The 27,806-nt window shown below is 41.8% G+C and overlaps 2 protein-coding genes across 3 annotated transcripts in view; both read left to right on the top strand.

The window, feature by feature from the left end:
• Window positions 1-20,264, top strand: part of rock1 (Rho-associated, coiled-coil containing protein kinase 1) — a 29,964-nt gene extending 9,700 nt beyond the window's left edge. The window contains exons 2-33 of one of the 2 annotated variants that reach the window (XM_084006811.1): window positions 1,683-1,764; window positions 3,785-3,885; window positions 4,222-4,359; window positions 4,531-4,706; window positions 5,731-5,815; window positions 5,974-6,118; window positions 6,341-6,479; window positions 6,751-6,842; window positions 7,432-7,591; window positions 8,510-8,579; window positions 8,708-8,796; window positions 9,132-9,180; window positions 9,400-9,535; window positions 10,215-10,306; window positions 10,400-10,646; window positions 11,190-11,296; window positions 11,437-11,587; window positions 12,269-12,429; window positions 12,549-12,733; window positions 13,270-13,339; window positions 13,431-13,534; window positions 13,647-13,812; window positions 13,923-14,016; window positions 14,106-14,194; window positions 14,301-14,492; window positions 14,587-14,752; window positions 16,402-16,472; window positions 16,619-16,707; window positions 16,837-16,915; window positions 17,074-17,335; window positions 17,790-17,997; window positions 18,667-20,264. In XM_084006811.1, coding sequence (XP_083862937.1) covers window positions 1,683-1,764; window positions 3,785-3,885; window positions 4,222-4,359; window positions 4,531-4,706; window positions 5,731-5,815; window positions 5,974-6,118; window positions 6,341-6,479; window positions 6,751-6,842; window positions 7,432-7,591; window positions 8,510-8,579; window positions 8,708-8,796; window positions 9,132-9,180; window positions 9,400-9,535; window positions 10,215-10,306; window positions 10,400-10,646; window positions 11,190-11,296; window positions 11,437-11,587; window positions 12,269-12,429; window positions 12,549-12,733; window positions 13,270-13,339; window positions 13,431-13,534; window positions 13,647-13,812; window positions 13,923-14,016; window positions 14,106-14,194; window positions 14,301-14,492; window positions 14,587-14,752; window positions 16,402-16,472; window positions 16,619-16,707; window positions 16,837-16,915; window positions 17,074-17,335; window positions 17,790-17,997; window positions 18,667-18,670 — 3,999 coding nt within the window. In that variant the 3' untranslated portion in view covers window positions 18,671-20,264. Of the gene's footprint in view, window positions 1-1,682; window positions 1,765-3,784; window positions 3,886-4,221; window positions 4,360-4,530; window positions 4,707-5,730; window positions 5,816-5,973; window positions 6,119-6,340; window positions 6,480-6,750; window positions 6,843-7,431; window positions 7,592-8,509; window positions 8,580-8,707; window positions 8,797-9,131; window positions 9,181-9,399; window positions 9,536-10,214; window positions 10,307-10,399; window positions 10,647-11,189; window positions 11,297-11,436; window positions 11,588-12,268; window positions 12,430-12,548; window positions 12,734-13,269; window positions 13,340-13,430; window positions 13,535-13,646; window positions 13,813-13,922; window positions 14,017-14,105; window positions 14,195-14,300; window positions 14,493-14,586; window positions 14,753-16,401; window positions 16,473-16,618; window positions 16,708-16,836; window positions 16,916-17,073; window positions 17,336-17,789; window positions 17,998-18,190 lie in introns of both variants that reach the window. The other variant, XM_084006810.1, reaches the window with a different exon arrangement.
• A 954-nt stretch (window positions 20,265-21,218) lies between these two features.
• On the top strand, window positions 21,219-27,642 carry usp14 (ubiquitin specific peptidase 14 (tRNA-guanine transglycosylase)). The gene is made up of 16 exons (XM_084008300.1): window positions 21,219-21,387; window positions 22,309-22,454; window positions 22,980-23,012; window positions 23,123-23,227; window positions 24,138-24,241; window positions 24,381-24,439; window positions 24,542-24,672; window positions 24,785-24,865; window positions 24,988-25,070; window positions 25,256-25,370; window positions 25,622-25,687; window positions 25,797-25,889; window positions 25,981-26,109; window positions 26,227-26,284; window positions 26,524-26,631; window positions 26,783-27,642. Exons 1-16 carry the CDS (start codon window positions 21,372-21,374, stop codon window positions 26,926-26,928), a joined length of 1,473 nt encoding a protein of 490 aa, XP_083864426.1. The 5' UTR covers window positions 21,219-21,371; the 3' UTR covers window positions 26,929-27,642.
• The last annotated feature ends 164 nt before the right edge of the window (window positions 27,643-27,806 follow it).

Raw genomic sequence — 27,806 nt, 5'->3', positions numbered from 1 at the left:
GTTCTTCTCCTTTTCCTCTCCCGTCTCCCTTTCCCCCTGCTTCCCCCCATCCTCCAGGGCTCTTGCTTGTCTTATTGACGGGTGGGGTTGGGTGAGGTGGGGTGAGGGGGCGGCAGGGTATGGCCCTGACCTCCACTGGTGAGCAGAGGCAGCAGAGTTACTTAAGAGGATTTCTCGCCTTGTCTGAGCTGCTGATTCACCATGTGTCATCATTGTTTTGTGCACAGATGCAAAAAGAAATCCTCTGAATATTTAAAAGAACATCATTCACAGTACACTGACAAGATTCGTGCTATGATACTAAGTTCAGAGAATGATGTAGCTTATGTCAGCGAGTTAAATAAAGTTGTTTATGGGCAGATATGCTGCAATATTTATCTCTGAGCTCTGAAGAAAGCAACTGTAGGCTAGGTGTCCTATGGTAAAGTGTCAGAAGACGATCAATTTCAGCATCTGGCTTGTACCCACTATTGGGAACACATAGCAGTATGTGGTGTTCCAGTGTCTGCCTTCTTCCAGCCATTCTGGATTAGGGAAGATTAGATTAAATCCCGCCAGTAGCACTTATTCATCTGCCAAGCCAGAGACAATCTATCCTGTACTTTTATGTTTGTTAGCTTTTGGAATTCCAATATTGGAACTATCACATTATAATTTGAAATGGATGTTCTTCATGCCTGGTCTTCATCATTCTAAACCCCATTTTTACACATAACAGAATGATGCTGCTCAAGTTGTCATGAAATTATTTCTAAGGAGTCAGACTTCCCCCTCTTAGTCACTATGTTGCCTAATCAGTGAAATAATCAATTTTTACGCTTTCTTCATGCTGAATGACTTATTTCCAAGAACTGTTTGAGCACATCTGAGCCAAATACAAGATTTAAATGAGTGCTTTTGTGTGATTTAATTTTTTTGTGGAGAATCTTCAAGGAACGGTCTATTTCATCAAATAAGGGGGGGGGGTTTCTCTCAATGGACACGTCTGGTCTGCTGCTGACTCAAGACCCCAGACGTAGTAACCTTTTGCAGAATGCCTATGCTCTCATGGGCAGATCTACACTTTCAACTGTGTGACTGTCAACGACAATAAAACCAGTCATGTTTCAGGAGTTCTTTTGGCAATCCCCTTTGCTCCAGTGATACTGCAGCTTCTTATAGAAACAAAAAAGAATGGAGTTTGTCTGATTCAAAATGTTTTGTTTGAAACGGCAGATTTTTTGTCTTAATTCCTCACATGCATGTATAAATGTATGGCATGGATTACAACAATGTGTTTTTTCCCCAATTTAAATCGCCCTTAGTATATCCACGGCAGGTGATATGCAAGACATGGTTTGAAGGACCGTTTTAAAAACTACCCTTTGAGGTCCTTTACTGGATCTTTTACTTATCACTTTCAGAAACCGTGAATGTTTACAGTAGCACTGAAATCCATCTGTTGTTTTAATAAGCTCAAACCCTTCCAGACATTATTAATGTAATCCAGGCTGTAAGCCCACTGATAGTTTTATGCGGAAGTCTGGTGAAAGCCGTTCTTCAGAGACCAACAGCCTGATGGGACACTGTTAGCTTTTTTGCATTTTGTGTTAATGTAGCTGGAGTGGTGGACACTGTGGCTTTGTTTGCCTGCTTGTTAACCCTTCTTCTCTCTCTCTCTCCCCCTCCCTCTCCCTCTCCAGGATGGCTTGGACGCACTGGTGTATGACCTTGACTTTCCTGCCCTGAGGAAAAACAAGAGCATTGACAACTTCTTGAGTAGATGTAAGTACCTCACTTCATGCTTTCCCCCTTATGTCCTCCTTTAACATTGTCTTTCACTTGAACCATTTGCGTTGGCAGACCCTGTTACATGTGGGTGTAAGCCTGGGCTCAGAAAAGAAGGCTGTTTTTGGGTCACCGCCCCTCTGTAGGCTTGGACACAATAGGTGTCTGCTGTGTAGTGTCCCCAACAAAGGGGCTTTCATAAATGGTTGGTGACCCACATGAGGCCGATAGTGATGGCTTCTCTTTTTTTTTCACAGTGCCCTCAGACTGGGGAACCCCATAACTAAAATACCAACCAAAGGTTGACACTGAGGCTAAATCTCTCCCTGACAGATCTAGTATAGCAGCCAAATTCTTTGCATTTACACGTCTAGCTAACTGCAACTATCCAATACAGTGTTTATCCCAGGACATGTTCCTGTAAAGCCAGCAATTTCTGATGTGTGGGCAGCGCATCAGTGTTCTATTTAAGGGTCATAGGTCTTTAATTTCACGAATTGCATATAGGCAAACATATAATTTAACTAAAACACCTACAACCTAACTAAACAACAAATGTGTACACCCACTCGCCTGTTATTACTCGGCATATTCTCCCTCCCTTTGTGGCACGTTTTGGAGCCTCAACGTTTCATTTTTCTTGGTTTGTGAAGAATTCTTCTCCAGTAAATAAACATTACAGGGAAATGATTGAGATTCACATTCTTGTGCAGAGTTGGCCATTGATTGAGTGGTGACAGCTTTCATGGGGAAGTGATTTCCGCTGTTTGCACTGTGCTGGGGAAGTGCATAATTCATTGCATCATTAGGTTCACAGCAGCAATACTATTCCAATTACTGATGCATCCCAATAATCATGTGTAAAATCTATGAAATTGTAATCACTTTAGTTAAAGTGGTCACTAAATTAGCCTGCCTCCATAATATGACTGAGAAGTTTATTTGTGTCTATGTAATGACTTCTCTTGCCGTCTTAAAGGGGCTTTGAAGGAATACAAAAATTCAGTGTTTCATATTTGATGATCGACCAAACCTACTGTAAGCCCCTGGGCTGAAACTGCCATTAGGCCTCAATTATCCTTGGTACAGTACTTTTCTGTGTAGCAGTCAAGTGTTGGAAATGCGAAGATGGATGTGGACTAATGGACTAGCTGTCTTGTGAGATACTGGCCCTCAGTAGCATGCATTGCCTGAAGGGCTCTGAACTCTGAATTCTCTCCTCCAAGCATTGTGCTTTGCACCCCGATCACATCAGCTGATTGTTCTGTTATATACATGCAAGGCCTTAATGGAAATAATCCTCCTTCGCCCCCACACACATGCATATACACACAGATTATCTCTGCAACGGCAACACAAAATCCTATTTGTACAATTTCTAAACATAGTTTATATGCCTTTTTGGCCCTCCGGGATATTTCATGATCCCTGCAACCTATGCTACCACTGGAAATGACTCGCTCTTAAATGTCCTTATTCTAATAACTCAGGCCTTGCTTTTTATTTTTAGATCAATTGAACTTGCCCCTGCATCCCCTCTTTTCCATGCGTTCCACTGCCAGTTGTGACCCATGTGAATTGAACATTATCTCCCTTAGATCAAATATGACCAAATTTGGCTGAGCAGTGAACATGGTCTCCCCTAGGGGAGCTTACATTGTTAGATCGGGGAGAGGCCAACTCTTAGTAAGCAACACACTGTCCCTGAACAGCAGCTCTCAGCTGTGCAGAGGCGCTGTTTGCTGCTTCTGATCTGTTTGCATGTTCTTATGATGGTCAACCTCTGCTGTATGTAGACATTACGTGACACCTCAATTATGTTGGGTAATAAAAAAAGGGGTAACTTATACCCCATATAAAATTAAAGACTGGAAACTGTATTTAATAAAATAAAACATACTCTGTAAGCTCTCTCAGGCACCTTATACTGTATTAACTTACAATTAAAGGTCAATACAACTTCAATAGCTTTTATTTTTATATTAACATCTGTCCTTTCTTGTTTTTTTTTCCCCAGACAAGGAAACCATTAGTAAAATCCGTGATCTACGCATGAAAGCAGTTGACTATGAGGTGGTTAAAGTTATTGGGAGGGGAGCATTTGGAGAGGTGCAATTGGTAAGAATACCATTCATTTTTAATGTATTATTCTTTTTAATAATGCTGTCTTTAAACCTTAAACGTTGCTGTGCTATTGTTCTCATTTGTTCAAAAATAGTATAATATTCCGTAGTAGTGTGAGATATGATATGGTATTAAAAGACTATTGAGTATTGTATCTCCCTCGTCCTTGTGTGTGTTCATCATGGTAAAGACAACCTGACACCGGTGACTGTGATGAAACTGTTATACTGTCCAACCCTAATATTCCTAATGTGTTGCCCTAAAACGTTTGTTTGTGAGATGTACTTGAATACACCTAACTAGATCGCCACCTCTTGCATTTTTTCCCAGGTAAGACACAAAGCCACATCCAAGGTATACGCCATGAAGCTGCTGAGCAAGTTCGAGATGATCAAGAGATCGGACTCTGCTTTCTTTTGGGAGGAGAGAGACATCATGGCGTTTGCCAACAGCTCATGGGTGGTGCAGGTATGATGTGGTAGACAAAAAGCACCTAAAAACCTATTCAAACTTGCATAAACATGCATAAACCTAACCTTATGTGTGAAATATAATAGTCAGTGACTTGTTCACTTGAACTGCCATTTATGTTTTTTATTCATAGTTTTATGTAATAATCTCTTTTTGTGTGTTCTGCAGCTCTTTTTTGCATTCCAAGATGACCGCTACCTCTACATGGTGATGGAATACATGCCGGGTGGCGACTTGGTTAACTTGATGAGCAACTATGATGTCCCAGAGAAATGGGCCCGCTTTTACACAGCTGAAGTGGTGCTAGCGTTGGACGGAATCCACTCCATGGGCTTCATTCACAGGTAACCCACACACACACACACACACACACACACACACACATCTGCGAGGCAATCCTTATATCTTAATAGTCTGCTGCCTCTGAAACGTCGTCCAAAGAGAACGTGTAAAATCATTTACCTTTTTATGGTTGTAAACAACTGAGTAATGCAGTCGGATGTAGAAGGTGTGGTGGCGACCTATGATCTAAGGGGGCCTTGTAATAAGTAGGAAGTCCAAGATGAGAGCTACTGTTTTTAGAATAAATGCTAGTTCTCTGCCAGCTCTTTTTTTTTTTTTTTGCCTTTATTCCAATAGCGGACAGCGTGAGAGTAAAAAAAAAAAGGGGGGGGGGGGGTGACATGCAGGAAGGTTGTTTTTAACACTGAGACTGGAAACAAAAGGTTTCCCAACATTACAGTTTTATGTCATGTGTTTTTTTTCTCTCTCCCAGTTTAATATCTAGCATCTCTACCAGTATCTCAAACCGGTTATCAGTTATAAAATGAATTGTAATTGCAGTCATTGTTGTATCATTTCTGTTGGTGTTCTTTCCCCAGTGATTTATGAGATTTAAATAGTCTATTAGACTACAGAGTTCCTTCTGTTCAGTTCTGTCCCATGATGTTGGCTGTAGGATCTCTTGTATACCTTGCAGTGGGTAATTGATCTCTTTATGCTGGAAAGCACCACATTCTTATGATATAATCGTTTCAATACACAACAGCCATGAAATATATTTTTCCCTCTGCTTGCTGATATTGTTCTACACACTAAGCTCTGTGGATCGCTGCAATGCTGGCAAAGCTGTAGTAAAAAGACATTTGATATAAAAATACATAAATTCCTCTCGGGGTCCCAGCCTCCTTCACACCTCGTTCCATCTGACCTATCCCTGCAGAACACTGCAGCACCTACAGACGCTATTTTTCTATGTGACACCACAACTGTACACATAAACGCATCCAAAGTGACTTTAGTTTATGCTTGAGCATGATGTTTTGAGTGTAATATGTGTTTGATATCACTGTGTTTCTGCCTTCTCAGGGACGTGAAGCCTGATAACATGTTGCTAGACAAAGCAGGCCACTTAAAACTGGCTGACTTCGGGACCTGCATGAAAATGAATAAGGTACAGCCTATAATTCCCAACACCATAATGAATTTTGTCACACCACATGCATTATCTATTAAAACATTCTAGCTTTTTGACTTATTTGAGGGATTTATTATTAGGATAAGCCATTAGGATTGTGATGGGGTTTTTTTTTAACCGTTTTTCCTCTTCAGGATGGTATGGTACGATGCGACACAGCAGTGGGAACTCCAGACTACATTTCGCCTGAGGTACTGAAATCCCAAGGAGGAGATGGCTATTATGGCAGAGAGTGTGACTGGTGGTCAGTGGGAGTGTTCCTGTACGAAATGCTAGTTGGTGAGTTTTTCCATTGATTATTTTTGTCATAACAAAAGCCCTCTGGCAGTTTTCTATCTTTCTCTCTCTCTCCATTATAAAACATGAATGAGACTCTGAAGCATTCATATATATATATATATATATATTTCAGTTTATCAGTGTGTATTTTTTTTATGTCGCCTACTTCCTGTGGGCATATCAGTAACCCATGGCGCTTGTTTTGTCTCTTCTTGTGCACAGGCGACACTCCCTTCTATGCGGACTCTCTGGTGGGGACCTACAGCAAAATTATGAACCACAAGAATGCCCTGACCTTCCCCGACGACAGTGACATCTCCAATGACGCCAAGAATCTCATCTGTGCTTTCCTGACTGACAGGTTAGATAGTGACATTCTAAACACTGGAAGTGCCACTTCAAGTGGGCTCTTATCACCATAGCCTTTCCTTGTTTAGACATTGATTGTTTCCTGGCTCAGATGACCCTCAGTGGAAAGAATCCTGATTGACATACATAAACACGTAGAAGATGTGGCTCTGGGTGTAGAGATATTTAAAAGCTACTTGTGCTGGTATTATGAGAACCACGTATTTCAAATAATGTTGAGATGATCATTTATGAAACTAACTATGCCCCTCTGAACTCCACAGGGAAGTACGACTTGGCCGTAACGGTGTAGATGAGATCAAGAGGCATCCGTTCTTCAAGAATGACCAGTGGACGTGGGAGAGCATCAGAGACAGTAAGAACATACACACTGTTAATATTACAGATTACTTTCACACCTCCCATTTCATTTGGCAGTCTGCTCACTGTTACTGCAATTATGTAGCCAGCGATCATGTTTTCCATTTGACCTACTACAGACATTTGCAGGGAATTCTTGTAGACGAGCCATTCATTCAGTACTCTTTCCAAGACTAAACGTGATTCCTGCTCCGAGGAATAATTGGCATCGGAGCGTTTTTGGAGGCCAGCGGCGGGGAGGCAGTCCATCGCAAACGTTAATGCACTGGGATTGACACTGTTGCTGGGCGGGATTAGAAATGAAGTAGCTACAGTCGGTTCTTTAGTGGCTTTATATTAAATACTTTACTAGGCTGAAATCAGCACTTAAGTGCCGGCCACCCTTGTCGTTCCACTGGCTGACCAGCTCTGCTAGATGGCTGTTTTTTTTCCTTGGTTTCAAAACAGATCTGTGATCTTAAAAAAATAAAATATAATCTGCAGAGAAAGGTGAAACACATGTTTCTGTGTCTCTTATCTATCTGGATGGTAATCTACTTGTCTTGCATCACCATGACTCTTGCATCTTTTCCTGCCCTGTACAGCGGCTGCCCCAGTAGTGCCTGAACTGAGCAGCGATGTGGACACCAGTAACTTTGATGACATTGAGGAGGATCGGGGAGAGGAGGAGACATTCCCCATACCAAAGGCCTTTGTGGGCAACCAGCTCCCCTTCGTAGGCTTCACTTACTACAGCAGTCAGCAGTAAGTGTGACAGACATGTTTATAATCAACACACAGGATTGTCAGTTTGATCTCTTGTCATGATTTATCTGTAGTGATATGGACATGATCACTTATTCAGCCAGCCTTAAACGGGAATACCACACACATTTAAGAATTAGAATGTTATTTTCATGTCCTCAGATATTTTAATCAATATTTGTGAACATGTGCTACACTCTCTCTCAAAGCCAGAAACCAGAGTGATGACTTGTTATGTATAAAGTCTTGAGCTGCTCCTTGTGCAATACACGGGAGACTAAGATCCGGAATCCCACACAGCATGCCATTTTGTCTGCTAAAAAGTGTGAGATATTCTAGTATGTCTGAACCCTTATTATAAAACTAAAGGTGCGTTCACACCAAAGCAAAGCGAATATTTTGTGTGGAGCTATTGCATACAAAGTCAATGCAAAGACACAAACAGCTTTATTCTGTTGTAGTGATCTCAGTTCTGAAACCTAAAATAAACCCATACACTCATTTCACATTAAGCTCTCAGCGTTCTCTATAACATCTTTAGAAATTCACCGTCTAGAGAGCAGTTTGAGACTTTATACTTGATGGCATCACACATTGGCAATAAAGAGCTCTAGGTTGGGATTTGGGAGACAGTTGTTCGTCTTTACTAATATTTTATGGGTGAATTTTGCAAATCTCCATAGATTCCCTTAAAATGACTCATAACTTCAGTAGCAATCTACTGCTTTTATGGGAAAAAATCTGTTTGTCACACGAGACATTGTTTGAATACCTTATATTGGAGCAAATGTCGCAGATGCTCCTGTAATTAACAACATTGTTATGTATACTTTTATCTTCTGTGAAGAACTAGTGGTCGTTTTTAAGTTTTCATTTTGAGGAGAAGTTTTAATATAACTGTTGTGATTGCGTTTCCAGCCTTATTCGCAGCTCAACCGCGAAGACCTGTGACAAACGTAGCAGCTCCACAAAGGAAGACAAGAGTCATGTAAGTAGAAGAGGGCAATTTTCTGTGCTTTTGAGTTCTGCCAATTTCTTCAATTTCCCTTAATGCAGCTATCTGCAATATCTGTCTGTGTCTATGAAGAACCAAGATTGTTTATTATGTGTTTTTAGCTGGAGAACCTGCAGAAGAGAATCTACCAGCTGGAGGAGCAGCTTCACAGTGAGATGCAGCTGAAGGATGAGTTGGAGCAGAAATGCAGGTATGGAACCGAACATGCATTCATAAACAAATGGGAAGCTAGTTACATAGTCAAAGCACAAACACGATGCAAATTCTTTGGTCTCAAAAGAACAATACAGGGGGCGTTTTAATGAGCAGACCCACATATTTGCTTCTAAAATAAGCCATTTGTTTTTTTTCTATGTAAATTGTGATATTTGTAAATGCAAAAAGGGATATTATATTCCAAGGTGCCATTGTTTTCCTTGCCGCCTGGTTGCATGTGTATTCTTGCTTGTATTCTTTTGTACCTGAGATTTTTTATTGAAGAGATATTAAATGTAATGTATTTTTCTCAATCTCTGTTCTCCTCAGGACATCAAACACCAAGATCGAAAAGATTATTAAAGAACTGGATGAAGAGGTTTCCCTTTCAACATTCTTATGGACAAATTATCAATGTTTTGTGATGTTTTCTGGTTTAATTGCAATTACAAACAAAGAAAAGAAAAATACTGTGTCTACAGCTTTCGTTTTGCTAATGCATCTAAGAATCAAACGATGAGTAAACTGTGCAGGCGCTAGATTGGGGATTGGTTTCATTCCTGCCACATCACAACTGCTCTGTTGTTGCTCGCCACAGGCAAACATGAGGAAGAGTGCAGAGGGCAGTATGTCTCTGCTGGAGAAGGACAAGATCATGCTGCAGCACAGATTCACAGAGTACCAAAGAAAAGCTGACCAGGAGGCAGAGAAGAGGCGCAATTTGGAGAATGAGGGTAAAGATAATGAGGTGCTGCTGATGTACGCTTCAGACACTGTGCAATTTAAAGTATAATTGTAGAGCGCGGCTTCGGAAGCAGTCGGTATTTGAGTTCTGTTTGATGTTAAATGCCCTGTGCTCTCAGTATCACTTGATCTGGTCAAGACATATGCTCCCAAATGGATTAGCCGGTATCCTGGTGTGACCTTCATCCTGCTCACTGCTAACGACAGATCGAGTTAACCGTTATACAGTGCACATGTTCATCTGACTTTCCCGTTGATTTGCAACAGAAGACAGCACTAAGTGGATTAACAAGCAACACACTGTTGGAACTCAAGCAGTGCATGTCATTTAGTGTGATTTAAAAAAATAAATAAAAAAATGGTAGAAGCTTATGTTGCATTCACATGCTGTCACGTTGGGAAGTCTTCTGACCTTGGTGTGTTCAGGAGCTTTAAGATGGCCAAGAGAGTTTAAACCAGACACAATCCACGTATGCTGAAGCAGTTTGAAGACTTATATTAATCATTTTATCCCAGACTTGTTGCTGCTAACTAACTAATTAGGTTACTGTCAGTGGATGCAGTATATTAATTAATAAAAACATTTCTTACCATAATTGATGTCAACAATGATTGTGTTCCAATGTCCCTGTCTAATTACGTTCCCCAACTGTTTGTTTTTTCTCCCAGTGTCGACTTTAAAGGAGCAGCTTGAAGATATGAGGAAGATAAGCCAGAACTCTCAGGCCTCAAATGACAAGATCGTCCAGCTGCAGAATCAGGTATACAGTCGACACATGCCCACATGCATACATGCAGTCTGAACTAATGGGGGGCAATGCATTAAATGTAATCGTCCCTCCTTTGATTGACAGATGGAAGAGGCCAATGACCTCCTGCGTGCAGAGTCGGACACAGCAGCTAGACTGAGGAAGAGCCACACAGAGATGGCCAAGTCAATGAGCCAATTGGAGAGCTTGAACCGCGAGCTGCAGGAGAGGACGCGTGCAGCGGACGGGGAGAAGGCCCAGCTGGAGAAGGAGCTCCTCCTTCTTCAGAGCACTCTGGACTCAGAGAGGAGGAACTACAGCCTGGGCTCTGAGGAGATCAGGGAGCTGCAAGGTGACCCACTGACACACAAATGATGACACGGGCATATGCAAATGCAGCACTAAAATCCACCTCCATAAACATCATCCATAAATCATGTTGGATATTTTTACATCAGAGTGGAAAGCTCACACCAAAGAGAAAGATAGGGATGTTCGAAATGAAGAGGTCAGAATTTTAATGCATTAAACGACGTGTTTTCAAATCACTTTTTTGTTTTGTTTTTTAAATCAGACATTTGAGCTAACTGCAGGAATTCCACGTAATAGAAGCCTTCGCTCACTCCCCCACTGATGTATGAGACATGCCAGTTATCTTTTAATGAGAACAAGCTTCTGAAAGACATAGAATTAGAGGGGGAGGAGGGATATTGAAGTCACTTTCTGAACAGTAAACAACATTATGTCAAAGAAGTATCGGGCATTTTCTGTGGTGAAAGTTCTAGACATTGAAAAGTAAGAAATATCTGAATAAAAAGGGTTTCGCGGTGAAAGTACCAGCTTCGTATCATGAACAACATGAAAGTGACCATTTGTCTGTATCGCCCGTTCTCAGCGAGGATGGCAGGGCTGCAAGAGGACAACAAAAACTTGAAGCACAGTCTCTCCAAAGTGGAGGCGGAACGCAAACAGGCCCAGGAGAGGAGCAATAACCTGGAGAAGGTACGCGCATGAAGTACTAGTAATATATAAGTGCTTCCACCTTGTTGAATTTTAGGAATTGCTGTGATTTATGACTGTATCTCCCTAGATTACAGGGCAGTTTAGATTCATGTTTGCCCCGTGACTCCCCCTCCCCACAGGAAAAGAACAACATGGAGATAGACCTGAACTACAAGCTGAAGACTATGCAGCAGCGTCTGGAGCAGGAACAGACGGAGCACAGGGTGACGCGGGCACAGCTCACTGACAAATACGAGTCTATTGAAGAAGCCAAATCAGCTGCCACGAATGGTATGCCAGTCCTGTGTCAGAGCATGCCCTGCTCCAATGTTTGTCTCTCTGCTTCTCCTATCAGCGTCCTCCTTTTTCCTTGAATCCTACTTGAACCTCTGCCTCTTCATTTTTACTGCCTCTCCACCTGTATTGCAATTAATTTCCCTTTTGACCACATCTTCCTCTTCCTGCTTCGTCTTCCTTGTCTCCCGTCTGATCAGACTCAACCTGCAGGGGATGTTTGTTTGGGAGGAATTCAAGGAGTGTTAGCCAGACAGCATGTCAGGACAGTGCCTCATTGCATATTAAAGCAGGACTCTCAAGCAGCTTTTGCAGTTCTAACATGATAGTTCTTTTGATAATAATGTAGGCTGTATTATGTATTATTTCCAATGTTACTGATTTCGTATATTTTGTTTGGTTTCCAGCTCCAAAAAAAAGCACTGTAGTTTGAAGAAAATAAATCCTCTTGGAACAAATACAGCTCTGAGTAGGCCTTTAGTAATAGAACATGGAGGGGGAGGAAAATGTGCATTAGCTGCTGGTGTTCTGTTCTCCACCTCTGTCACATTTGATACTCAACATCACAGACAAATCATCGCAACACATTAGTATTCTTGCTCTTTCTGTTCCTCCAGTTCTCCATTTAGTCATCGAATCTGAAATGTACTTTTTTTGTCTGTCATGTTCCTGCTCCAGCTGTTCAGCAGAAGATGTCTGAGGAGAACGGCGCGAGGATGCGAGCAGAGAGCCGGGTAGTGGAGGTTGAGAAGCAGTGCTCCATGTTAGAGTTCGACCTCAAGCAGTCCGTGCAGAAGATGGAGCAGCTGATGAAGCAAAAAGAGAGGCTGGAAGATGAGGTGAGTAATCCCCCGTCACTTTGGCGGTCACCTTTTACTCTTCGGTCTGAATCAAACAAAGGCCCCTTTGTGGATGGCGTTTGTGTGCTTTGGGTGACGTATCTCCCCTCCTTCCTCAGGTGAAGAATCTTCGGATACAGGGAGAACAAGACTCGAGCAAGCGTGTCCAGACTCAGAACGACCTCAAGGGCCGCATGCAAGAGGTGGACCGTCTTAGGTGTTCAGAGAAGCAGCTCAAACAAGAGATCAACACAGCACTAGAGAGTAAACGCTCGCTGGAGTTCCAGCTTGCACAGCTAACCAAGTGAGTGACCTTTCTGCTCCCTTTTCAAATACACACTTGCATTATGTCTACTAGGAACATAGGATGATTTGAGGTTACTCGGCCATTGTGCCAGCTGTTATTACTCTGATATTAATTGGCAGCAGCTCCAGCCAGGAGCTCTTGATTTTCTGTATTTGCTGCAGCGGCCAGTAATGCTCTTTGGAAGTCAAGGCGTAAATTGCCCTACAATTGCCTGCTATTTTCCAAAAGAGTGCTATTATTCCAGCTTAGGGGGTTGACCATGCCAAAGCTGCTCTGCAACAGTGTTTACATCAAAGGATTAGGTTTTTCGAGTCCAGCTCCATCCACTCCATTGCTAATCCTCTGGCGCGTGCTGCAGACGGTGCTGCTGGATGTTTTGCTGCTAGTTACTTTTTACTACCGGCCTGGACTTACAGGCGGGCTCGGTTTGCCAGGCTAAAGAGTGTTGTTGTGCTCTTGTGAGTGTGTCAAATAGCTACATGCATAGAATAAATTGAACTGAAAATAACGTGCTTTGGTTGATGTGATCACAGACAATACAGAGGCAACGAGGGACAGATGAGGGAACTTCAGGACCAGCTTGAGGCCGAACAGTATTTTTCTGTAAGTATAAGACTCAGCTCCCCAATGTCTCGGTCCTCCTTTTATTAAACGTGAAAGCTTCTGGCTCAACTATCTGTCCACTCTCCCTCAGACACTTTACAAAACTCAGGTCAAGGAACTAAAAGAGGAGATCGAGGAAAGGAACCGGCAGGTACAAGATGCTCATAAAAAGGTGCAGGAGTTGTGCAGTGAAAGGTAAGAGACGTTTGCTTTTCTGTTTTGACTTTCTATTTCCTATGATAACAAACCGCTGAAGGGATTTATTTCTTTTTTTAAACATAGCATATTTGCTTTTTCCTGCACAAAGGGACTCCCTGTCTGCCCAGCTGGATCTGACAGTGACCAAGGCCGAGTCAGAGCAGCTTGCCCGGGCCCTGCAGGAGGAGCAGTACTTTGAGCTCAGCCAGGAGAACAAGAAGGCAACAAGTAGACATAAGCAGGAGATTGGGGAAAAGGACTCTACTATTGCACGGGTAAGCAAGTCCAACACTGTCTTATTATTTCCCTTTTAAGATGTATATTTTATTGTACATTTAGTAGGTAACTTAATTCATTGTCTAAATGTTGCTTAATGTCTCTGCAGCTTGAGGATTCCAATAATACTCTGACCAAAGATGTGGAGAACCTCAGCAAGGAGAAGACTGAGCTAAATGAGAAGCTTAATACTCAGGAGGAAGGTACTGTCTCATCATTTACCTTTTTTTCCCCCCCTTTGCTACATAATAATTACGAGTTTTGCACAAGCTGATACTCTTTTTCTTGGCAGAGTATGCAGCTCAGAAGGAAGAAATAATAAACACAATCAAGGCCAACTATGAGAAGGTCGTCAATTCGGAGCGCACGTTGAAAATTCAGGTAAAGATGCACAGTTTTAGTCCAAAAGCATCCGCAAACACTTGTAATGCAAGTGGAGAATGGCGACTGATTCTTTCCAGCTATTCAACTACTTTTAATGTGTCAGGCGGTGAACAAGCTGGCAGAGATCCTGAATCGTAAGGACATGAAGCTGGACCAGAAGAAGAAGGGCAGTACTGCCGACCTGCGGAAGAAGGAGAAAGAGAACCGCAAGCTTCAGCTGGAACTTAACCAGGAGAAGGAGAAGTTTAACCACATGGCCATCAAGAACCAGAAGGAGCTGAGCGAGATGCAGGCGGTAAGTTAAAGTGGTTTGAGAACACTAGAGCCCAGTAAAATCAAAGATTGTCCCCGTTTTGAAACCCACATCTCACGGCTTTTCCCGCCAACAGCAACTGGCGGAGGAAAGCACGTATCGCAACGAGCTGCAAATGCAGCTGGACAGCAAGGAGAGCGACATCGAGCAGCTGCGGGAGAAACTGAACGACCTGCAACAGCGCATGGATAACTCTAGTGTCACCAGCTTGCAGACCGACGAGACAGACAGCAACATCGCAGGTAAGGTCACCACAGGGCCCGACTGGCCACTGCTGCCGCTGCTTTCACTGCACATAAAAATCTCCAGTCTCGAATGCAGGATTCCTCTGGGACCATTAAGTGAAAATTAATTTTAAAATCGATTTCTGCAATCTTGACTTTCCAGGTTTTTGTTACAATAGGTGAACAAGCTTCCTTTGTATGCAACAATAAAAAGTGCCTTATAGTAAACTGGCATATATTTGACCAACTAGTGTTAAAACTCAATTTAGAGTTTGAATAGGATGCTGCCTTTATCTTACTTTGTAACATTTCCTATTGTTACTTTATTATGTGGAGTGTTTAATCCGTGCTTTCAGATGGTTAAAGTAAGGATTCAGCGTTATATTTGAGACATAATAGCAGGTGTTATTGAACACGTGCCATTTGGTTTAGACAGCTGAGACAATCTTTTTGTTTTTAAAGTCACGCTGCCATGCCTACTGCTGTACGAAGATGAACCTCTGTCCAAAGTTGCTCTGTGGTTAAATAATTCTCTCTTTATTTCCCTCATGTCCAGTCGGTTCTCTTCTTATCTTTGTAACGTCTATTCCTTTCCCTCTGTGAGTAACTGAGTAGACGAGCCCCTCTTGCCTGGCCTGCGCTGCAGCTGTTGTGTTTGTGTCTTTTTGCCCCTGATTTTTTATTTTTTTATTATTATTATTCTTTTGCCGGAGGCGAGAAAACCATCTGTTTTTTGGGGGAATTCAACAAGACTTTTGAAAGACGCCTGATGGAGTGGAGAGAGGAAAAAGAAATATGTGTCCAAATTGTCAAAACAGTCTGACCAGAAAAATGTATCAGGCAAATTTGAATGTGATGTTAAGCAAAGATGAGTGAGCTTGCTGAATGTCATATGAGGTCAACCCCAACGGTAAAGTAACCACAACAGACCGGAGGTTGCCGGCACACTAGACTACGCCCCATGTGAGGCTCACCGCCTCACTCTCAGCACCTTTCAAAACATGTCTTGAAACTGAAAGAGGCTGTTTTTAATTTATGGCTTCAAACACTTAACTCTTATTGTTTGTTTTGTTGTTAGCATGTTCACCTAGAAGTACTGCCCATTTGGACACCAAGGGCTCCCTCACAATGACACATTTCGTAGACGAGCCCCCTCTTAGTTCACTGTTCCCTTTTTGGATCATGTTATTCCAGCTGCATGTACTTGAAATTATCATTTTAGCACCAAATTATGGATATGACCTGAAATGCAAATAGTTGTTTCTATGAAAGGAGTGATCAAGCTCGAACATTAATACTAATTCCCTGCTGCAAATCTCTGCTTAAAGAGCTTTTAACATAATTTAAAATAATCTCTCCCATGCTCTGCTAACATGCTGTAAGAAGGACTTGTCTAATATGCTCCTCCTGCATGTAGAGTGCAGTAGCAGCATGGGATATCTCAAACCCTCTCTAATCACCTGCTCCACTGCAGTCACCTGGCACAGCTCCTGCAGGGGTTCAGCTGGCGTTTTGAAACAATTATGACCTTTGTCAGCTTAACTTTTCATTTTTTTCCTCCCCGTAGTTTGGATTTACACACTGCATGACCTTGTTTTTCCCCCCCACAGTGCATTTCATTCCCTGCATAGATGTGTGATTTCTTTTGCATCTGGGCTGCTTTTCAGAATCCAGATTGGAGGGTTGGCTGTCCATTCCTAACCGTGCTAATATCAAGCGATATGGATGGAAGAAGCAGGTATATTTTTGTTTTTACTTGGTGTTTTATCTGCACATCTCCTTTTTGTTGAAGTCTGTTATGGTTTGTTGAGAATGCGGCCGACCCCTTGAGGCCAATATCCATCTTCCTCTCATTGTCCTTTTGTTTTTGTTAAATATTTGTAGTATGTGGTGGTGAGCAGCAAGAAGATTCTGTTCTACAATGATGAGCAAGATAAGGAACAGTCCAACCCCTCAATGGTACTAGATATCGAGTAAGTGTTTACTATCTGCGGTGACAAAATATGTTATCCACAGATTTCATATTGCAGGGGCTGTGTTCAGAGCGTATTAAGGTTTTATTGCTTATATGTAATTGCTAATTATTTTGCCTTTGTGTGCAGCAAACTGTTTCACGTGAGACCAGTCACACAAGGAGATGTGTACCGAGCAGAGACGGAAGAGATTCCTAGGATATTCCAGGTTGGGGGCTCCGTACTGTTCTGGAGATTTCTCTAGATTTTCAGATTTGCGTGTATTTCTGTCACCAAAATGACAACAGCTATCCTCCACTCAGCCACAGTGATGCTTGTTTAAGTGCAGATTATTTTGACAGAGGCCTTCTCTCCATCTGCATTCAGATTCTTTATGCCAATGAGGGAGAGTGCAGGAAGGAGGCGGACATGGAGATGGTCGCGCAGGGCGACAAGACCAATTGTCTCCCACACAAAGGCCACGAGTTCATCCCCACGCTATACCACTTCCCTTCCAACTGTGAGGCCTGCTCCAAGCCTCTGTGGCACGTCTTCAAGCCACCTCAGGCCCTAGAGTGTCGCCGCTGCCACGTCAAGTGCCACAAGGACCACCTTGACAAAAAGGAGGACGTTATTGCTCCTTGCAAAGGTAAAGTCCTGTCCATGGCAGTCTAAGCTATTCTACGTTTCTTATTTTTCAAGAAAACGAGCTGTCAATAACTGTAAAATGTTTTATGGTACTTTCCAAATGACTGTATATGCATTTGTGATATTCACGATGGCGACTTCAGAGTCTGAGCTCAACATTGTACTTGCTGATTTCATAACTTAAAGGTCCCCTTTGGAGGTTTGTTGTGAACAAACAAAAGTTATGTTTATATTCAGTCTTGCATACCAAAACATAGTGTATCCTCAAGGCCTAACAAACATGTGGAATGCATTTCCCTCCTCCTTTTTTGCTGTTTTTTTTTTTTAATTCTGAATTATGTTCAGTCGCTAGCAGTCTTTCTTGTTTTTGTTGGCAACCTTGAAATGCATAGGAGTTTTGAGGTCATATTGGTCAGAACCGATTCCTGGTCTCACCCTGTGCCCTCCCCTTACAGTAAACTACGATGTGACCTCTGCCCGGGACATGCTCCTGCTGGCTCTGACCCAGGATGAGCAGAAGAAATGGATCGGCCACCTTGGAAAGAAGATTCCCAAGACCCCACCATCCACGTTTTCAAGAGCCTCACCTCGTTCCATGTCCACTCGCTCTGGGCCAAACCAGTCCTTCCGCAAGAACCCTAAAAGCAATACAGGAAAGCTGAGGTAACTTTGACAACTTGTGACAGATGGGCTTTTTTTCTAGGCTTATTGCATGAAATACAATAAGGCACTGTGCTGTTGTTTTAGGCAGCAAGAGAGGGTGTGCTGCAGTCAGAAATCTTATTATATCCCATCTAGTGGGCTGAGATGTGGTCAAGTCAGCCGCGTGACCTGCTGTTTGTCTCCTGTGTTGTAGCAGAGCGCAGTCCAGCCTTCAAGCAGCAGACACAACGTCCAGCACATGTTGACAGGAACTTCTTCAGAAAGTGTCAATGTTTTATTTTTAGACTTTTTTTCCCTTCAGCTTTAAATTTGTCTATTTATTACTTGTATTACTTGGGTGTTTCTAACGCGAGACACTTCCTGGTTGGTTGGTTGGTTGGTCGGTTGGTTGGTTCGTTGACTACTGGGCTCTTTCCAGTTGACACCTGGGATTTTTCTAATTGGCACTAATATGTTGTTGGGGTCAGTAACTAACTTAAAGACTTACTGTGAAAGAATAGTCCACATCAAGGATTTTTACATTATCTGTCAAACACGATGCAACGGTGTAAACGGTGTTACAGTGTCTGCCTCTCTGTCGTACATTGACTTAGATTAGCTTACTAACCAAGGTCAAACTGTTGTGCCACTCTTTTACTGGACACCTGTCTTTGTTTTTTTTTGTTTCAGCTAACCATCTGAATCGTTTGGATATTTTTTTCTGGACTCTAAACTTTCCCTCCTTCCTCATCCTCAAAAAAACGGAGAAACCTGTATTACATAGAAAGTTAATTAAAAAGAAAGAATATTTCAATAAATATCCAGTGCTGGAAAATTGCAACACATGTCAGACAAAAGGCATCATGGACATTAAGAGGCCTGATACCCCCCCGCCCACCCCCCTCCTCCACGGCACCACCTACCCACATATCGCAGAGATAACCGTCATTCAAATCAACAGACTTGCAGCTCTCCATTTCTACCAGAAGATGGCACACTCGTCTCGGATCTAAAGCTGGACAGTTGCACGATAGAGGGACTCATGTCATGGGAGACATTCTGTGTTTCATATTATATGACAGTTATGATGAAAATGGGAAGGTAACAGGGGGTTTTGCTGGGACTCCTGCAAGTATGTGTTCAGTTTAAGGTACTGTCATACAGGGATTGCAGATCTGCAGTGACTCAGGGGTGGAAAATTAATATTTTGTATTGTATTTTTTTTCTCCACCTGACAGACGCTCAAGCTAAACGCAAGCATACTTCTGTTTCCATCTTTAAAAATATGACTGATGCCTTCATCTAATGTCTCTGGCCTTTTTTGCCTTTATCTTATCAAGCAAGTCACTTATCAGGTTTGGGACAGAGTATTGGGACATAAGTATTAGATGTTTTGAGTATTGAGTGAGGAGCATGCAAGATCATCATTTAAATCTATGCATTATTTTTTATTAAAATTATTTTTATTGCTCCAAGCCATAAGGAATATTCCATTATAATGGCATATAGGAGTCCTAAAACGTAATTGTTTTTTTTTTCTGTTTATTTGGTACATTGACTCTGTAATATTTTTTTTTTCTTGTATTGTTTGTTTTTTGTAATGTATTGCCTTACATTGATTCATAGATACATGGTTCAAAAGGAAAACATTAAGTTAACAAATGTAAAACTGCACTGTTTGAATTGTAAATTATTTGTAGACTAAACAGGTGTAGCATTTGGCCCACCTAGTGCCTTAACGTTTAAATATTGATTTTACTGCCATATCTGTTTTTCTTTTCTTTTTTTTTTCTCTCCTCCAAAACAAGACATCTTAACACTTCCATCACATATTTTTTAAGAAATTGCCACGCATTTGTGGTTTTATCGGCAATTATTTTCTCTGGTTTGAGTATATAAAATATATATATTAGATTACCTCTTTATGGACACATTGCAATAGAGTTAGCGTGTCAAAAAGTCCCTAGACCCAGTTCATATCAAGACAAATTTCGGGATGGTGTACCTAAAGCGAGCCCACCTGTGTCAATGATTGTCCTTGTTAACAGTTACAAGTTGTTTCTCTAACACAGTAATGTCCCGTTAATGCAACCCCTCCCCCCCACAGTGTATATAATGAGAGCGACATAAGGATTATGGAATACCTCCGCAATCTTTTTATTTGTAACTTTTTGTTCAGTTAAAAAAAGCACTGGAACTATGATCTACTCTTGTCTTGGATAATTTGCATGGTTAATTGCATTGGAGTCCGCACTGATGGATATGTCAATAAACATATCTTTATCATTCATTGGATGCTAGTTTTCACTGCAGAGAGTGAGTGGGTCTTTTTTTTTTATCAGGCTTTATATGGGTCCATCCCAAAACGGAATCCAGTCAAAGTGGGCAACAGCCAAACACTGCTTTCCAAATTGCATACTTTTACTACATTTTGCAGCTGCCTTACAAAGTTTGACCTGTATACTGCATGCAACAAGCAGTATACATTCAATTGGGACATACTTATTAGTCATTCAATTTCACCTTGACCTTTGACCCTCATGCTCCTATATTTGCTGTGCAGAGGATTGTGGGTCAGAAAAGCCATTAAAAAACATGCTGGTTTACAACTTCAAAATGCAACTGGGACATCCTGGTATTTTTGTCATCCTGCATTTGACATATACAACGTATTGGGACATAATAGATATTTCTCTGGCCTACTAAATAGTATGGTAATGTAATGTATAGTAATATTTGAGAATATTTAGCGCAGAAGCACACAATAAACTGATTTTTGTTAAGAGCCCGAAAGTGGGCTCTTTTTATGTTAAATTTTCAGTTTCTCATGTTTAAGTCCAATATTCCGTTTTGAGACCATCATTTCAGTTTTGTGCTTACGTGTTGGATATTCTAGAATATGTGTTTAATCAAATTACCAAGCAGTTAATGCTGGGTCAGACATATCTTAGATAAACTGTATATAGTGCACAGAGAAAAGTGACAAATTCAGGGCTTAATAAGGGCCTGGCAGCTCTCAATCACCTTAATCCATCCATGGTGCACCAGTAACAATGATACACAGGCTCAGGTGAGTTTTTATATGGTGGGAATCATCAGCTAGAAGTGTTGTTGACTGAGCAAACCTCAGTAACAGCAACCCTCTCACTGTAAACACTACTGAATGTGCCTGAATGATCGGAGCAGCGATGATCTGGGTGTGTGTAGTCGGGCTGCATTGCATGCGGCAGGATGGCTAGCAGATGTCAGCCCGCATCGATAAGTTCCCAGCGTGTTGTTGCAGCGTCATTCTGTTTGAATGAAGTTCAGACCGAGAACTAGCCAACTCTTCATTCGCGCCCCGGTGGATTGAAACAGGAAAAACAAAGAGTTGAGGAAGTAAAAGGTTGCCAAATATGCCGGTGTTTACAGGTATGATCGCGGTTTAATGCAACACGTTCGTTGCCACTGAAAATGACAGTACAAACAGGAACTCTTACACGTGTTTTAGTGCAGTAACGTATATTACAATTAGCGTGCTAACTTGGCTAGCTTTAGCATGATATGCGGTTAGCATGCTAACGGTAGTTAAGTATGTCAGTCTTGTTAGGCCACTGGTAGAGTTAACACAAACGCAGTATTTCCAAACGGGACAGCATACGAAAGTGTTACGCCGAGTCACTGTTAGTGGAGTTTACATAAAATGTTTGGTGAAGCCGGCTACGCTAACTGGCATCTGACACAAACCTAAAAGCAGCTAACGCTCGCTAAGTGCAAGCTAACACTCGCTAGGTTCGCCAGTTATCAGTTGAGTGAGGTGACTTAACTAAGCTAGTTATTGGTTTTATTTGTTTGTCAGCATCACTCAGCCACTTCAGTTGTATTCTTGTCAGTTTGAGCCACCTACGTGTCTGTAGCGTTAGGCGGTCTGTACCAGTATGACATTTACAGACTCACGCCTTTTATTAGCAAAGGTAGCCTAAGCCTTGCTAGCCAAGCTAACGCCAGTCAAATCGGGAGAGTAGACATAATAAGCCTTTTGACTGCAGTTGCGGTTTCTTGGAGACCGACAAAGCTTATTGAACACGAGTTTGTCGTGTAATCTATAACCGCTAACCAGCTGTTTATTCTTACTGCATCGTCAGCAAAAGATCTGTACGTGTAAATATGCTTTCGCTTTGTGTTTTTAGCTCGACAGTCTTGTAGCTAGCTGTCTGGTTCCATGGAGCGCCTTACTGTTGCTCGCTAGGTGCTGTGTCATACATGGCAGCAGTTTAACACACATTTGACACGGATTCCCAGCTCTCACCCGGGGAGGCCAGCGTGTGTACTACTCCTTTGTCTCTTTTTCAGTGAATGTGAAATGGGGCAAAGAGAAGTTTGATGCAGTAGAGCTGAACACCGAGGAACCACCCATGGTCTTCAAGGCTCAGCTCTTCGCCCTGACAGGAGTTCAGCCAGACAGACAGAAGGTCATGGTGAAGGGAGGCACTCTGAAGGTATTGATATGAACAATGATCTGGGTCTGAGGTGCTTGTGAAAAAACTATGCTGCAGTTTTATTTTTTTGGTACACAAATCCCACGAAAAGATAACAACCATCCCTTGATCCTAGCAAATATTGCCTGTATAGCAATCGGCTGTCATGGTGTTGTAAGCTGACGTTTTGCAAAATGTATTAAAAACCCTGTTCCTGCTGTTATAAATATTCCCAAGACAACTAAATGTGGATTATTCCACTGAAAATGGTACACAACAAATGTGATATTTACTACTGTTTCAGTGAAAACTATCATGCCCAGTTGTATGAAGAATTTGCTAAGCTTTTTGTTTTTAAATTAAATTATGTGACTAATGGGCTTGGGGCTAAGTGCTGCAGTTGGGACGGGAAGTCAGAAACTATTGAGATGAACAAACACATTACTGTTTGTTTTTTTTCCTTTTCATGGGATTTTCTTGACAGTAACAAAAGCCTTATCCTTTAACTGTTTTTAAAAACTAACCAATGTTTTGTCTTTATTATAGGATGATGAGTGGGGAAACATTAAACTGAAAAATGTGAGTTTATAAGATGTGTTTGAATGCATATAACAAACATTTCTGAAAACAACATACTGCCAAATCCATGGTAAGTGAATTTCTGTGTAATTGTATTTATTTGTTTGTAGGGAATGACCCTGCTGATGATGGGCTCAGCAGAAGCCCTGCCTGAGGAACCCGCTGTTCGGCCCATGTTTGTAGAGGACATGACTGAGGAGCAGCTGGCCTCAGCGGTGAGTAAGCCTGAAAATTACCAGTAGAGCTAAAACATACATGGTGATTGCTGCTGAGTTGGTCAGGTAAACATGTATTCCTCAATGTGATGTTTACAAAGTAGAGTACATTAAATATAGTCATTAAATATGAGGTATATCCCCCTATTGGTAGGTCAGTTTCTAAAAATGTGAAGATTTGTCCTCTCACACTGTAGTCGGCAAGGTGTTTTGTTATTATCATGAATACATGGCACTAGTTACAAAACATTTCTACTGAGAAGGAATTGGGAATTGAAAATGAACTGCTGTGTCACCTGATATTGTGCTGCTGTTTGCTCTGCAGTCTGCAATATGTATGTAATCTCTGTCACGTCACCCATAGGTTTCTGAAGAGTTAATTGGAACTAGATTTGGATGAGAGGGTGGAGCTTGGGAATAGTGAGGCTCAATACCACAAACATGACAGGTCGGAGAGGTCAAGTTCAATGACTCAAATTAGCATAGGAGACACCTAGCAGACCAGACAGCTAGTAGCTAGGCACCAGTGACGGCACCCACTCGGCCCACTTTGTTACACCCTTAATTGTGCATCATTTTCAGACATAATATAATTGAAGCAGATGAGCTGTATGACAATTCACCTCCTGTACAATTGTCATGAACAGGCAACTTATTTCTGCTGTTAAGTTGGGCATTTTAACATGGGGGTCCATGAGGATCGGCTTCCTTTTGGAGCCACAGTTTTTGCCCTCATGCGTTTTTCAGTCCTGGAGGTAATCGGTTATGAAATTAATTAATTTGCCTGTACATCTCTTCGGAAACATCTGAAGCTTGGTTGTTAACTAATTAGAAGACGGAGTCGTTATTTCTGTTTGTACTGTATTTTACCTTTAATAACTTTAGAGTATCCTTTCTTTGTGATTTCCAGATGGAGCTGCCTTGTGGGCTGACAAACTTGGGCAACACCTGTTACATGAATGCCACCGTGCAGTGTCTGCGCTCTGTGCCAGAGCTCAAAACTGCACTCAGAAGGTGGGTCGCTGTTATTGGGGCTCAGAATACGTTCAGACGGTTGAGATACTAAATCTGAAGTGGTCTACATTGTCTAAATATTTCCCATTCCTGGTGGGTGTGGTTGTTTGTGTGTCACTGAAATCATCTCTCCTTCTAGGTATACTGGTGCTCTGAGATCTTCAGGGGCAAATGCACCATCACAGTACATCACAGCAGGTACGAAGCCCAGCAAATTGTTAACCCTATGGAATCTTAGGTGTAAATTCATGTCTTAAAAGACTTTATATATGAAGTAAATATGTATCATATCATCCTCAGCCCTTCGTGACTTGTATGAGACCATGGAGAAGACCTCATCTAGCCTGCCTCCCATTATTTTGCTGCAGTTCCTTCACATGGCCTTTCCACAGTTTGCTGAGAAGGGGGACCAGGGACAATACCTCCAGCAGGTGAGAAACCAAAGTAAATGTGTCTTTCTTGTAATAAACTTGAAAATATCAGGATATTTGTCTCACTTCTTGGCTTCGTTTCCTTTCTCCTCCCTTTTCTTTCGTCTGGCAGGATGCCAACGAGTGCTGGCTGCAGATGATGAGAGTGCTTCAGCAAAAGTTGGAGCCGCTAGAGCCAGAGACTCCCATGGAGGTATAATCTGTTGGTTGTTTTCTTTACCTTGTGTTGTCTATGCATCGATGACTGTGTTATTGATGAGCTAGTTTATGACAAATAACATGTTGTATTTTTGCCTTTTGTCCCTCAATATTTAGACAGAGTCTGAGGGTGGAGCTGCCTCTGCCTCCACAAAGAAGAACTTAATTGACCAGTATTTCGGCGTTGAGTTTGAAACTGCGTATCCTTGCAGCATGCCTTTTTGATGATCACATATTTCAATGTGTTATTTGTTGGTTCATATGGTTTGACTCTAAAGGTTTTTGTCATTTAAAATGCCATATTTGCGTTGAAATAAGATCCAGCAACGGTTTGCCAGCTGTGTGACATTACTCTGCTGGTCTCTTTCTTAACTCTCCTGTTCAGTATGAAATGCACAGAGGCTGAAGAGGAGGAGCCAATCAAGGGCAAGGAAAGCCAGCTCCAGCTCAGTTGCTTCATTAACCAAGAAGTCAAATACCTGGCAACAGGACTAAGGCTGGTATGTAGTTCACCAGGCTCCATAAAGGAAGCTGTTTATATATGTATTGAAATGGAGGAGGGAAAACTTTGAAAAGATGTCGCTGTGTTCGACTAAGACATGCACCTTGGGTACCTTCAATACTTAAAATTACACTTTGATTGTTTCATGTTTGTCCTGAGCGAGAGAAATAACAACGTGCATAAGACAAAGTGGAATGTGGTTGGTTTGTCTCCATGGTAACAAGGGTACGATCATGTTTCTCTCTCCAGAGACTGCAGGAAGAAATCACAAAAATGTCTCCATCCTTGGAAAGAAATGCTCTGTATATCAAATCGGTATGTTTTTCATTTCCCTGTCTCTACAAAGAAGTGGTCTTGTCTACTGCAATATTTACCAATTTCAGTTCGAAATGAATTTACCTTGTGAAATGTTTTCTCCCTCTAGTCAAAACTCAGCCGTCTCCCTGCCTACTTGACTGTTCAGATGGTCCGATTTTTCTACAAAGAGAAGGAATCTGTCAATGCAAAAGTCCTCAAGGTTTGTCTTGAGCCACAATCTCACATTTATAGCAGGCCTCCCTATTATTGGTCATTTAATGCAAAGTCTTAATCTGTTGTGTTTTTTGTAGGATGTCAAGTTCCCACTCATGCTGGACGTCTATGAGCTGTGCACCACAGAGCTCCAGGAGAAAATGCTGCCGCTCAGGTCAAAGTTCAAGGAGGTTGAGGACAAGAATCTAGAGGAACAGCAGAAAAAAGTAAGACTGATCTCTAGCTATATTATATTTATCGTCTTGCTGTTTTTTCATGCTCTGCTTGGTAGCAGAAAAGCTCCTACTTTATCACAGTGTCTTTAATTGTTATTGTTGCATTAGGTGGTGAAGAAGCCTGATGCCAAAAAAGTGAAATATGAGCCTTTCTCCTTCCCTGATGGTACGTTGGGTTTTAAAGTGGGAATCCACACCATGACAGTGACAAAAATGTAGTTATAAATATGTTATGTTAATATGAACTATAGACAGCTTCAGCACTTATGAGGAAAGGTGTGCCTTTAATTGTCCCACAATGCCAAGCGCCATACTTTGATATCTAGCAATTTTAAGGTCTGCCGTTTCAGTCACTTGTTAGCAAACGTTGATGGAATAGTGAAATACTGCTGTTTATTCCTGCAGACCTCGGTTCCAACAACAGCGGCTACTACGACCTGCAGGCTGTGTTGACACACCAAGGCCGCTCCAGCTCATCAGGCCACTATGTGGGATGGGTCAAGAGGAAAGAAGGTAAGCAGTTGTTTGACATTACACCATGTTCAGCACGTGCGCGTCCTGATATAGATAAGTCACAAATCCTAAAAGCATCGAGGAACCGAATCCCAAGTGTGCACAGATGTTCAGGAACTAAATGTTTCCTGTGGTCTCTGCCTCCCGTCAGATGAGTGGGTCAAATTTGATGATGACAAGGTGAGTCTGGTGTCTCCAGAGGATATCCTGCGACTGTCTGGCGGCGGGGACTGGCATATAGCATACGTTCTACTGTATGGCCCCCGGCGGCTGGAAATACTGGAAGAGGAACAGTAGCTGTAGAAGATTTCATAGAAGACAAAGACAACATCCAACACACATACAAAATGCCATTTCCAAGCACTGTCTGCATAGATGTGCAATAAAACTGGTGTCTTTAAAGATTTGATGACCTTAATTTCTTTTTGTTTGTTTTTGTAACCAATACGGATGCTTGTAAAACAAATTCTGTCAAATGGTGTTAAATATTCAACTATAGTGGGCTTTGAAAATGGAGATATGACGAGAGGCAATCTCTGGACTGGATCCTTGAAAGGGGATTTTAAGTCTAGCTCTGCAGTTTCATTAAATGTTTTATACACATTGTATATTTTTTAAAGCCTTTGATAAGGTGCTCATATCATAAAAGCAAAATATTTCTCTTAAGTCATTTAATCTTGTACAAAAATGCCTAGCCAAGCTGTTGTCTTCGGCATTCTGGCTTGTATCTTCTCAGATGTATTATGGAGAATTTCACGTAACACTGTCAAGACTTGCCCTTGTTCACCTGTTGGCCCTCTGGGAAACTTGGGTTCAATCTCAGGTCTTTTCTTAAGTGCTTGGCTCGCATCATCTCCTGGAATTGTTCTCAAATGTATTGACAGATGAGGGACTTTCTGCCAAATCTTCACTAATGCTTTTTTGGGGGAAGCGTGCGGGGAACTGGTTTAGAACAGGTTGGCCTTGTGATGAACTGTGTGTGGTTAAATAAAGACTTGAGATTCAACCATGGAGGCTTAACTCAACAAGCATTGGATGTGTTCTTCCTGACACCGATTTCAGACTTTGACATCTACACCCTTGAACGGCTATGCTTCACTTTGTTTCTCTCGCAGGTCTCCTTAACAGCCTGCCACAATGTGTAAGACCTAACCATCAACACTCTGTAATAAGTT

The sequence above is a fragment of the Eutrigla gurnardus genome (assembly GCF_963514095.1).
Source record: "Eutrigla gurnardus genome assembly, chromosome: 4".
Classification (NCBI taxonomy): Eukaryota; Metazoa; Chordata; class Actinopteri; order Perciformes; family Triglidae; genus Eutrigla; species Eutrigla gurnardus.
Note: the sequence above shows the minus strand (reverse complement) of the source record. Positions and strands in the feature narration are given on the sequence as shown.

Excerpts from the sequence above, each read along its gene's own strand:
- usp14 (XM_084008300.1), top strand. Across the intron at positions 23,228-24,137 it reads AGGAGCAGCTGGCCTCAGCG|ATGGAGCTGCCTTGTGGGCT; the intron begins GTGAGTAAGCCT and ends TGTGATTTCCAG. Across the intron at positions 26,285-26,523 it reads GCCTTTCTCCTTCCCTGATG|ACCTCGGTTCCAACAACAGC; the intron begins GTACGTTGGGTT and ends TTATTCCTGCAG.